We start from the raw sequence: 12,149 nt of genomic DNA on the forward strand, positions 1-12,149 counted from the left end.
AGGTGAGTCAGAGAGAGACAGAGCAATAGAGCACGCCGCCCGAGGTGAGTGACAAATACGAAAATGATAGAGGTTGAGGCGAGGAGAATACCGCCGGGATGAGGTAAGTGAATTAAGTCCACCGTCGGAAGTATCGCAGCATGCATCACTCATGACGCTAACGCGCTTGAACACACATCTGCAGGACAGAATTCCACGGCGTCGGATAAAATTGCAGGATAGATTCAGTCATGGAGTCTTTCGAATCACACCGGTCAATGATCCGAAGGCGCCACTTGCGAGTGCCATGACTGCGTGAGAGTACTGAGTAGGTACCTGTCTATGAGCCCAGTGAGACTGCGGTCGTCGGGGTAGCAGGCTTGTGTCCACCGGTTCGTTAGGTGAAAACGCGTAAGACAGTCTCTCACAGAAGGGCTGCAAGGGTCAGTAACCAACGTCCGGCCGCGGGGTTTTAGTAGGGAAACAGAGATGTGCCGTGAGCGGCAGAGGTTGACGGACCAATCATAAGCCACCGAGGAACGCTAATAACTGACGCTACTCGCGTCGATCTTTAGACAAGTAATCGGGGTCAAATGATGTAGGTGTTCGAAGAGAGTGGGCCGGCAGAGATTGATTGAACCAATCACACCCATCGACGAACGCTAATAATGTAATCGCTACCTGCGTTGCACCTTTAGACAAGTAATCAGGGTCAAGTGATGTAGGTGTTCGAGGATATTGGGCCAGGGAGCCCAAGAGGTGCTAGGAAGAGCACACACAATTCCAATGTTGGAATGGGGCGCGATAAGTCGTTGGGAGGTAAGAGTAAGCTTAAATGAAATTTACACTAATCACGGAGTCTATTGAACAAATTGCGTTTATTGTCCCTAATATGTACCGCTGGAGGGAGTTAGAACAATTGCTGGGAGGGACTGAGAGGTCGACGCGGGATCAAATTTATTGTAGTGGGATGAGAGAGGTATGACAAAGAGAGTGAGTCTGAGGGAGATTGAGGTATGCGTCATATAGTGTAAGGACCAGCGGGAGATCTAATCTCAGCATTGAGGGCGACACTAAATGGGGATGTACTCGATTATCTTTGGGATGATAGGCATAAGAAAGGGAGAGAGAATGGTGGGTAGCTATCAGGTATTAGATGGTGGCTTCAGGTTATGTCCTCAAGGGAGACATCAAAATTATATGCTTTGGGGAGACTTCCGTGTCCTAAATTCCTTATGAGACAGATACCATCCTAGGCAGTGAAGACTATAGGTTGACAAGCGACAAGCCAGCCTCATTATAAATATTGTTTGTGACGAGCCCCAGGCGCAAGGAACGGTGGCGGAAAGGAATCGGTCAGCTTGAAACCAACGGACCGATCAGCAATTGGAAATGGGTGTGTAATTACGTTTGAACAAGAAATAAAAAATCAAACAGCAAGAGAGTCAACTAGTTAATCAACAATTTGTGGATCTACCAGCCTATAATACTCACCTGAAGTTGTTCCGGAGGATGGCGCAGGTCGGCAACCATCTCGGAAAGAAAAACACCCCCGATGAACGAAATTTTATTAAACAATAATTTTTTTTTTGAAAACATACTCCCCACCGCTTCCGGACCCCCCTGGGGGCACCATCACACTTGCAGTTTGATTGCAGTGATCAACTTTTCAAGACTTTGGTATACACAACATGGCGGAAATCGTTAGACATTCTGGCCCATATACGGCCAAGGCGAGTGCCTCCCCCTGTCAGCGACCCACCAATGGGAATTTCCGGATGCAAAAGCATGCTATCGCATGCTTTTGATCCTCCAATTCTGGATTACCATTTGAGGAGGGTGCGTCTGTCCGTTACCGAGGTCCCGACTTGGTGGTGCTTTGCGTGGACTACAGGCTAGACCGTTGCACCTAGCCCGGTGAAATTTGTACAACTTATAGATCAAAGATGCGCGACGTGCCTTTGAGGGGTCTCAGCTCGATCGGATTGGTAGGGAGCGCGTGGCACGTGCTCAAAAAGTGCAAATTCGCGTCATAGACTTTACATGTATAAATCGGCGTGCGAAATCGGGCGAAAACGGCTAATTTTGGCCGACACGGGTCCAGTCCCCGTGCAATATCTCGGTAACCGTGGGCCGGATCGGCACGGGGAAAACAGCATCATGTAGATAATTGAACAGGTTATCGAATGATATGCAGTACAGGGGATGGCACGTGCCACGTGCACCCGTGAGGGTACTTTGATTGAAAAATTGCGGTTTTTGACGGATTTTGGAATTGATTTCATTTTTAGGTGACCATTAAACGGAGCGAGTTGGAACAGCGCCTGTTGGCAAGAGAAATGTACCGCCTCTCATGGGAAAATTGTGAAAAGCTGATTGATCCAAATCAAGGTGGTACAAATCACGGGAGAAAATGGTGTTTGTCTATTTTGTGCCACTTTATTAATCACACGGGTTTTGCTCAATGATCTGATATTTCTGGCAATAAAAATGGCACCGATGAAAAGAGCATTCAATTCTGTCCAAGGTTCAGTCTTTATTTTTGCATGATGAGCAACAGTATTCTTAAAAATGTAAATGTTCCAAACCATTACATTGTCATTTTTAGCGAAATTCATCGATGGCCCTCAAAAGACTTCACGCCAGTTTTCGAATCATTCTTAAGTAGAACGCATGATAATACGACACGGGCACCTCGATGCGATGGATCTTTTTTGTTTCACTACAAAATGTTTGGCCGTCAAAAAGCAATCGAACGAAGTGGATACCAACCAAATCGACACAGACCAACCCAATACCCACGGGTCTAAATTAACCCTTCTTCGCGTTGCGGAGCACGCGGGTAACCCTAGTTATCCCTATTCTGGAGCTCAGTTTGATCATATGACGAACAGTTAAATGCGAGGCTTAAATAGTAATATTCTGATATCTGCACGTCACCGTGTTTCCACATAAGGAAAAATGTCGGTTTGTCTGATTTCGATATGTTTAACGTCCAGTGTCTACTGATAAATAGAGTAAGGGGGATCCACCCGCGGCTATTGAGTGTTCAGCAAATTTAAACGGCCAACGGGTTGTCGTTTACTGTTTAAACAGGTTATGCGGCCCCTCACAGACACCTTACAAATACGGATCGATAAGAGCCGCTTGTCATGCTACAAAACCGCACGAGACGTCGGTATTTATGACCACCAAACGAATTCATGGTTCGGTCAGTTGTCGGCAACGATAACAAATAGAGCAGACCATTGAAACAAACTCCAATAAAAGTTATGTTCGTTTCAAATTTCGATATTCTCCGCAGTGTCCCTGGCCAGTTAGGTAACAATAATGTTACTTCAGTTACATAATCAGTATGCACACCTTAACTATTCACAACTATTGATTTCTCGGCACAGCACGCTATGCCTGAATCACAGTGTCGTCCAGACCCAAACCGAAACAAACAACGAAATAAACATTCCGCTGACAGCAGTCTTTCTCCTCCATACCCAGTAAAAGGCGCCGAAAGCCATTCCATGATCGTTATTGGAGGTGGCATATCGGTTATCGCGTCAGTATCCTAGGCGTTATGGATATTTTATGGTCCGTTTTACGGATGTATGAGATCGAATGGTGTCATAATACTGGCGAGAAAGGCTGCGGGCAGGTAAAGGCCATTATAGCGAATAAGCCATAGCAGATCAATAAGACGGCACAGTGCTGCTAAGGCATCTAATGCAAAAGCCAGCCGGTTCGTCCCACAGGCAGGGTGAGACATATTACACCAATCGTTGGTCGTTTGAGCGCAATATTCGGGTATTTAAAAGAGTGGCGTTATAACAGTCAATTTCCACTATCGAGAAAACCTACAGCCAGAAAACATGTTTTCGAGATGAAATAGGTTGTCATAGGGTGTAAAATTACGAAACGACGTTTTATTGGTAATATAGGTAATATGTGAACGGCCGCTTGCCGAAGCTACGAAAACTTGAGATTCCTACGTGAAGCTTCATGATAATTCGTGAAGCTTCATTTAGCGTTTATGGATCCCGAAATGCATTGGTCAGCCAGCCTTTTATCCTGTAAAGTCTTTCAGAAGCAGCATGATGTTGCACAACCATCTTAACATGACCTTGATCTTAACTTCAAAACGTAACACATTGCAGCCACTGACCGGGTTTGAACCTGCCGAGCTCGATCTGTTTATCAGCCGGCGCCTCCCTGAAGAAGTTCCTCTCGGCCGCCCAGGAGAGCAGCACCATCAGGGGGAAGAAGGCGAAGGTGACGGCGGCCTCCCAGATCTCCACCTGATCGGGCGACCAGGAGCCCACCAGGATCACCAGCAGCCAGATGTACGCTGTGGGAGGGTCAGAGGTCAGAGGTCAGAGGTCGGCTCATGAGTGGTGTAGTCGAGCCAGAGGAGGTCGGGTAAAGTCGGGTCACAAGGTCACAGAATGATGGTCACTAACAACGGAGATCAATTCAACGCTTTCCAGGATTGGACTTCCATAATCCGGAAACTTCCGGTTGAATAAAGGTCATTCCCCTGAAATTCAAGCGCCCTGCACCCGTTCCTCTACAATAAGGCCATCAGTCTCCCTCACTACCCCTTCCTTCTCACCCTTCCCTTTTCTCCCTTCCCCTTCTCACCGAGGAAGCTGAAGAAGGTGGTACAGGCGAACACCTTCATGTACTTCACGGTTCGCACCTCTCCCTTCGGCACGGATATGATACAGATGGCCACGATACAGAGCAAGTTGAACGCCGCTGAGCCGACGATGGTGCCCGGTCCGAGCTCGCCAGCCTCGAACTTGTTGCCGACGATCTCGATACAGGAGAGGAGGATCTCCGGAGCGGAGGATCCCAGCGCCATCAGCGTCAGGTTGGCTACGGTGTCTGACCAGATACGGACCTGTGGCAGAGGGAGCGTGAGGTCAGCATTAGACATGGGATGTGGCGAGTTGAGGCGCATAAAGTCCCGCGAGAAAATCTTCCTTTATGAGATCAGACATCAATAGAAAGAAGAAAAACACCAAACTGGAACCGCAACACTGAGACTGAGACTATTCTTTGGAGGTCATCTACACTGCATCCGCGGCTATAACTGCCTGCTGTCGACCCTTCCTTCACTTCTATCCTCTTTTCTTTCATTTCCCTGCGCAACAGATTACATGAGAAGTCAGGAGCTCGTAAAACATGCACAACTTGTTTATCCCGTCCCCGTGACCAGCACGACCGACCCACCTCTATAACTTCTGGCTCATTCTCTGTAGCCGAGGCCATGTAGATCTTCCTCGTCTTGGAGATGATCTTCTCGATGCTGCACATGAAGATGTCCGCGATGATGGAGATGCCCAGGAAGCAGTAGAGCAGGCCGAAGAAGTAGAGAGTGGCTCGCGCCTCCTTGGCCCAGGTGAACTCGTTGACGATGGGCAGGATGAGGCCGTCCGAGCACTCGTAGTTGTAGAGTGTGCCGTTGTTGGCCGTCATGGTGGACGGGTGGGTTTTGTGACGTCAGAGGTCACCAGTGACGTCACGGAGCGGGTGGCGCGAGCGGCCTGCCGAGAGACAGAGATTGGTGGTAAGTGGGGTGGTCAGATGACAGATGAGTGACTATTACGTTAAACTGTTTGGTTAAAAAAAAAAACGTTAGCGTGGAAAAAGCTGAAGAGCGTCTCGTATACCCAGGAATGTTCCATAATGATACCATCCAAATAACCAACAAGACATCAACACCATAAAAACAACACCCATGTTTCGTAACGGTTTTCAAAGCACTTTGGACTTGGACTTAGGTATGTGTATATAATTTCCTATTCGACATCACTCATCGTCTAATTATTTCCACCTGATTATATAAGGACATAATTACTTTCATCATGGACACCCACACCTACAGATCAATAGCCCTCCCACGAGCTGCATGTCTGCCACTGACAGTATGATCTCCCTCGACTGACAGCGGAATAATGAGCCGATAATTAGCCATCAGTAGACCCGTATGCTGAGCTACCCTGGTGAGCCTCTCTGGTGACCCCCCGAGCCTCTCCGGTGACCCCCAGAGTATCCGTTCGTAGCGCTAGGGAAGGGGTAACGGGGAGATGGGAGCGCTGCGTGTCTGGGGGGGGGGGGGGAGATTATGAGGGGTGATGGATCGGGGGAGAGGGGCGAGCGGCGGGGGGAGGGGTGGAGGAGATATGGAGGGTGATGAGATGAGCGATGACATGCAGAAAGAATAGGACTGATACTGATAGGGAAAGCAAGACGGGACATTGTGATGCAGTGGGAAGATGTTCGTGTCCTTTTCTCGACCTTTGATTATAAAATCGGTGTTTACAGAATCAAGAATGTAGGTACATATAAATCGAAGAAAATTGTCCAGTAAATTGAGAACGCCATAAACACAAAAACTAGACGATCGATTCTCCCCGTGGCAGAAATGGAGAGGGATGTACCAGCACAGGTGGAATATAAGTAAGCAGCTCCGACTTCCGTGACAATACAGTCTGATATCGTTCCACCTGTGAGGTGTCAGATTGACACCAACAAATGTCATGACATCGAGCACACACGCACGGTCGATGTGGAGAAACGTACCGGCTCCAGCTTTTTGAGACAAACTTGAATGTTTTTATTGACAGAAAAATAAGGCTAAAAAATAAGAAAAATAAGAACAGCTTCCTGCGCGATGTTCCTAAAGCCGATGTTTTTGACATGAGCCTTTGTATGTTCAAAGGTCATGTCAGGAAGTATGTGAGAGCGATGCCATTGAGATAGTGTTTTATCCATCATACTTCATGCTGTATACTTTTATCACAGTGCGTCTTGTTCTTAGTGTATACTTTTATTGATTAGTCATATTTATATTAGGTATATTTTTATAGCAGGTATATTTTCACCATATTTATTTTTACTATATGCTTTTATTGTGTAGGCATGTAGCATGCAAAGCTAGTAGATTCTTATCTATTCTTTCTTTCGATGTATTCGTATGTTTTTGACTTCGCCTCTCAATGGGTACTGCCTGTTGGCGATGTTGTGAAATAAACAAATAAACAAATAAACAAGGCTGCGATCGTTTTTATGTTTACTTTTATGCCAAAATAAACCGACAACATTCTAACACGGATAGTCATCTTCCTAGAATCTATACTTCGTGATCAATTTCCAACTAAATCTTAATATAAAACTTAGTGCTTTTTAATCGGACAGATTCTTATTCATGAGTTGATATCTCGTCTTATATGAGCATTCTACCACAGCCTACGTGCCGTGTCTGATTCTACAATCGCAGCCTGAACAGAACATCGCTGCCCTGCTCCACACGACTGAGCCTGAAACACGTCCCAGATTATCCACGCGACGTCAGTTCAAAGGTCACCGTCTCATCGATCCCGGCCCTTCATCCATATTCCGGAGCGGAGAGTTTCACTAATTCGCGGCGACCAAGACACATGAAACCACACTGGTTGTCTTTTAGAGACATTGTCCAACATTGGTTTGATGCATTTTATGCACTAGGTTTACGGGAATTCGAAATCATGCCCGCGTAAAACCAGTGATATCGAGAAAAGTACTTTCAACTTTGTGCCAAACACTCTGCACCAACAAACAGCTCGTAAGAACGAATTCGTTTCCTTTTTACCTAACCCGTAGAAATCATGAACAACCAAGCCACCCTGGGTAAAGTTTCTGCGAGTATGAATGGAATGTATGATCAGCTAATGAATCGGTTGAAAGGCGACAAACACCCAGGATGAGGACAGATCACGCGGCCACCTCCAATTAGCTAATTACGGTGGAAACGTCACACTTTCCATCAGCTGAACGTAGTGGCGAGCATGGTGACGTCACCAGTGACTCTCTTGTTGGACCAATAAAGGTGCCGCCTGCAAACAATGTTCGTGCCACAGTTGACTCGTAACGGCATTTGTCAACATTCTCCACATATTGGACTACACTGTCCAAATTAAACGGACATGGTAAACGTCCTGTCGGAGAGTAACGTCCGAGACTAACTCATGCAGTGCAACAGCTATTGTAGGCGCTCACTGAAGCTCTATGAGTATAATAGGAATAATTGCAATATTCAGCTTATATAGAACGACAGGGATATCTTCTGAATTGTTATTGGGTTGGGTGGACTGCAGGTAACAACGCAGCCGCAAGAAGACAGTGCAAACATAAAACAATTGTTTTGTGGTATTCGACTATTTCCAATAAAGCATCCGTAAGCACTACGTATGTACAAGAAGGTAGAAAGGTAGAAAAGGTAGAAAAACCTTCGAGCAAACTTCCGCCACTTCGCTGACGCGGACCCAGCGACTATCGGAGTTTTCTACGTCACCTTAGCACCGGAAGACCGTTGACCCGGTATTTTATCGGAGCGACAAAGACATGGTACTTCAGGACGTAGGTGAAGGATCAGGTGCAGAGCTTTTTGACCCAGCCCACATCCGGCAAGAGAAATGACATGTCAGAAGTTAATCCTGTTTTAAGTTCCATGAACAAGCTAGAGCTAGATCCGATAAAATAATCAAATAAGTCTGATCACGAATCAGAAGCTGATATATGAATGCTTGTAAAAAGCTGATCTCACTTCAGGCGACTGAAGTTATCAGATAACTTCGCGCATTGTTCTTCTACAGACAAGTGAAGCGGACTGAACTAAATTTTCACGAAACCCCGAGTGAAATTGATCGGGTTCTACGAAGATTCATAATGGATCAGGGCACTGAGAGAGCCGCATGGCAGAAGTTCTGCGAAACTATCAAAGTCATCTGATATTCTTAACTTTGAAGAATCACAATACCCTTGTGTTAAAGTCCTGGAACTCTTTTGAATATGGGATAAAAATGGCGGACACATTACAAAATAAACTTCCGCATATATGTATAATAATTGCCATGAAGCCTTTCCTTTTTCCTTTAGTGGTTTATTTAGAACACATTATGCTGGTGACGCGCGAAGCCCTTGATCGACTCCAGTAATAGCTAAACCATGTACGGAAATAGCTCCCGAGGAAATCACGCACTACCAAGGTCCTCTATGGCACACGGTGTGTTGTGTGGATTCAGTTTGACGTCACGGCCATACTATACTGGAATTACACACTACATAGCCAATGGACACGTGTGCATATGTGTCCATATAGGGAAATAAATTCAGGATGATGAACTGTATGTTGGAGGTTCAGCTGCGGAGTGAGTGCGGAGGCAGTTGTGTGCTCTTCGTTTATCATCTATTCAGTGGAAGATAAATGGCCTAAAGCCGAAAGGAGCTAGAGGCAGAAAATATGAACGGAGTGCAAGGAAGAGTATGAGAGAGAGAAAGCGGAGAGTGTTGGTCAGATGAGGAAGAGGTGAGAGGACAGTAAGATGGATAGGGTGGGGACGGGACGGGAGAGGGAGAGAGAGAGAGAGAGAGAGAGAGAGAGAGAGAGAGAGAGAGAGAGAGGGAGGGAGGGCAGATGGAGAGGTAGAAAGGGAGCGGGTGTTTCTGCCACTCCGATAACGAGGTCTTCTCGTTCTCCGGGTCTGACTAACTAGATGGACAGAGGGAGGGACGGCACTAACATAATTAGCCACCGCGTGGTCAGTGAATATCCTATTTACGCCGTCTGTGTTCCGAGAAGGAGCTAGCCACATCACGCATTATTCTCTGATAATTGGATAAAAGGAAGGTACAAAGCATCTGAACTGCATTCAAAGTAACGATTCATTGACAATAGCTTTTTGTGGGGCCTTGCGCTTCATAGCTGTGCCTAAAATTAAAGGTCCGTTTGCAATATGAAAAGGAAAAAAAACTATCAGACGCTAACAAATAAACACAAATATGGGCATATGCGCCAAGTCAGGCCTCCGAGCAGAGCAGTGTCAGAGATCGTACCAACGTTTCCAGCGAATAACGAGTCGCAACAGCCCTCCTTCTCTGAAACGAGCGAGGTCGAGCTAGCACCGACGAGCCTCCCGTGTCTGACCCCATCGCCCAAACACCTCACCTAAACCTATCCGCTAACCTAAACCACCGACCGGCACCGGTCCGCACCGGTGTAAACGGTGCCGTTGCCAGGACGAGCGGGTCACATGGGCTGGGTGTATGTCTGCCCCGGCCTAGGCCTGGGGGAGGGGAGGGAGGGGATGGAGGTCGCAGGGGTATCGATTTGTGGGCAGGGGGTCATCGGTGGAGGGGGGGGGGGTGCTACATGCGTGGCTTGGACATTGTTTGTGACATGAAGTGCTCGGTTGTGATTGGCGGCCTTTGTGTGACTGAATGGCCACATTGCGAGGTGTCGAGTACTGTGTTGATTCATGGTGGTAAGCTGAGGGTGCGGCAGGAAGGACTGGGCGGCATTGCTTCATGGTACTTATTTTGGTCATTGAGGAATTACTGCTTCATACTGTAACAAGGGCTTCCGCGGACTGTTCAACCCAATTTAAGTCAACTTCACATGGATACCGCCACATAAAGTAAGCGTCCATAAAAAAACAATGAAAATAAAGCATAATATTTTAAAGGTAGTGTGCCACCTTTGAAAGATTTCCCATTTTATTTTTCCTAGGATAAGAAGCTTCTGTTTTTACCTAATATCGCAAAAAAAATCAAAAATGGGCCTGGAATAGTGCCTTTTTCGCCTAAAAGTTTATCGGTTTTACGATATGTATAACAACTGTAGTGGGCTGACCTGTAAACAGGCGTCGGCAACAATCGCGAATGCGGCGCACATGTGACAATAAGCAAAGGTCATTATAGAGTTACGACGTACGGGAATGAGTTATCAGCTGTCTAATCGTAGACAACACCACAGTGTATATAAATAGACAACACAATGTCGAGCCTTAAACTGTAAGCCTGTATTGGTATTGTTTCTTTTATTTGGCTGTCGAACATTATTTATGGTTTGAAATATGATTTTATGTAAAATAATTGATATGAAAAAGCCGTCTCTTAAGTTATGACCCCATTTCACCACACGCAAGTGGCAGAAATGACAATGATCAGCTGACGCATTTTTCTTGGCCGAAGTCAGAGCGCGCGGCCCGACGCACCACCACCGCACCACAAAGTATGAGCAGAAGCCGCGCCCAAAGCCAGGGCCCCGGTAACGTGAGGTAGCCGAGTCGGGGCAGCGTGCGCTGACCCAAGCCGGGGCCGCAGCTTTGGGCGCGGTCTACCGCATCCCCGCGGGCAGCCCCGGGCTATCACATGACACCGGGAGGACGCGCGGCCCCGGCTTGGGTCAGCGCACGCTGCCCCGACTCGGCTACCTCACGTTACCGGGGCCCTGGCTTTGGGCGCGGTCTACCGCACCACCTAACAGGCGTGTTCGAAACCGCAGGAGATGATGACGAACGGGTTTATCGAAACTTGATTGGATGAGCATATCGGTAATAGCGATTTCAGTGTGTGCATTTATTGTTCATAGTGGTGTGAAATGTGGTTGGGGTACGACCGACAACCCGTCGGGGCGAATTTCGCACTGGGGTACTCAAAATTTGAAGAATTTAAGACGTTTCCATGAGTTTTGAAGGTTTGGATAAGTTCTAAAAATCCGGTTCTCCTTATCTGGGCCATTAACTCCCTACGGTCCAGGAAAGCTGGCACACTACCTTTAAAGCAAAATATCAAATCAACACACTTGATATTTAAGCAATACCGATTTAATCGATCATTTCACAATATATTCGTTTTAAGTCATGCTTACATGAGAAAGAGCCTCCTGCATATTTTTTTTCGAATGACCATAATCTCCACTCTACCACAGTCCTGAATCTCTACTACTTTTATCATCCGCGGTGACCCCGACCTCTTGACCTTGCCAGGGCGGCGGTGGGCGTCGAACGCACGCCAGGAGCGGGTCTCCACCCCGAGTGCGCGTGGGCAGAGGGCAGAGGCTATATGGGGGCGAGGCCTGAAATGAAACGAGGGCCGGTGAGGCTGGGACTGGATCACAGCGAGGCGCCCCGGAGTTAGGCGCCGTGTTTGTAGAGATGAGAAGGTCATCGTCGATGGAGGGCAGTGGGCGGCTGAAGGTGGTGTGAATAAAGGAAGATTTGTGAATATGAAGGTGACCTAGGAGGAACAGGATATCGATGGCGAGGATGTAAAATGGGAAAAAGAGCCTTCTGATTTATATAGCTTTCTTGAGAGAAACATAAAAATGAGAGAAAAAGTGTTCCTGCATTGGC

General features: G+C 47.0%; 1 protein-coding gene across 2 annotated transcripts in view; it reads right to left on the reverse strand.

The window, feature by feature from the left end:
• LOC122373979 (sodium/calcium exchanger 2-like) overlaps nt 1-12,149 on the reverse strand; it is a 72,812-nt gene that overhangs the window by 35,416 nt on the left and 25,247 nt on the right. For both annotated transcript variants that reach the window (XR_006255135.1, XM_043352463.1), the window contains exons 2-4: nt 5,206-5,519; nt 4,612-4,873; nt 4,136-4,318 (exon numbers count right to left, since the gene is read on the reverse strand). Coding sequence is in view for 1 of the 2 variants with exons in the window: in XM_043352463.1 (XP_043208398.1) it covers nt 4,136-4,318; nt 4,612-4,873; nt 5,206-5,451 (691 nt within the window). In the remaining variant the exon portion in view is untranslated. The remainder of the gene's footprint in view (nt 1-4,135; nt 4,319-4,611; nt 4,874-5,205; nt 5,520-12,149) is intronic.

The sequence above is a fragment of the Amphibalanus amphitrite genome, unplaced genomic scaffold (assembly GCF_019059575.1).
Source record: "Amphibalanus amphitrite isolate SeventyFive unplaced genomic scaffold, NRLGWU_Aamphi_draft 000039F_arrow, whole genome shotgun sequence".
NCBI lineage: Eukaryota > Metazoa > Arthropoda > Thecostraca > Balanomorpha > Balanidae > Amphibalanus > Amphibalanus amphitrite.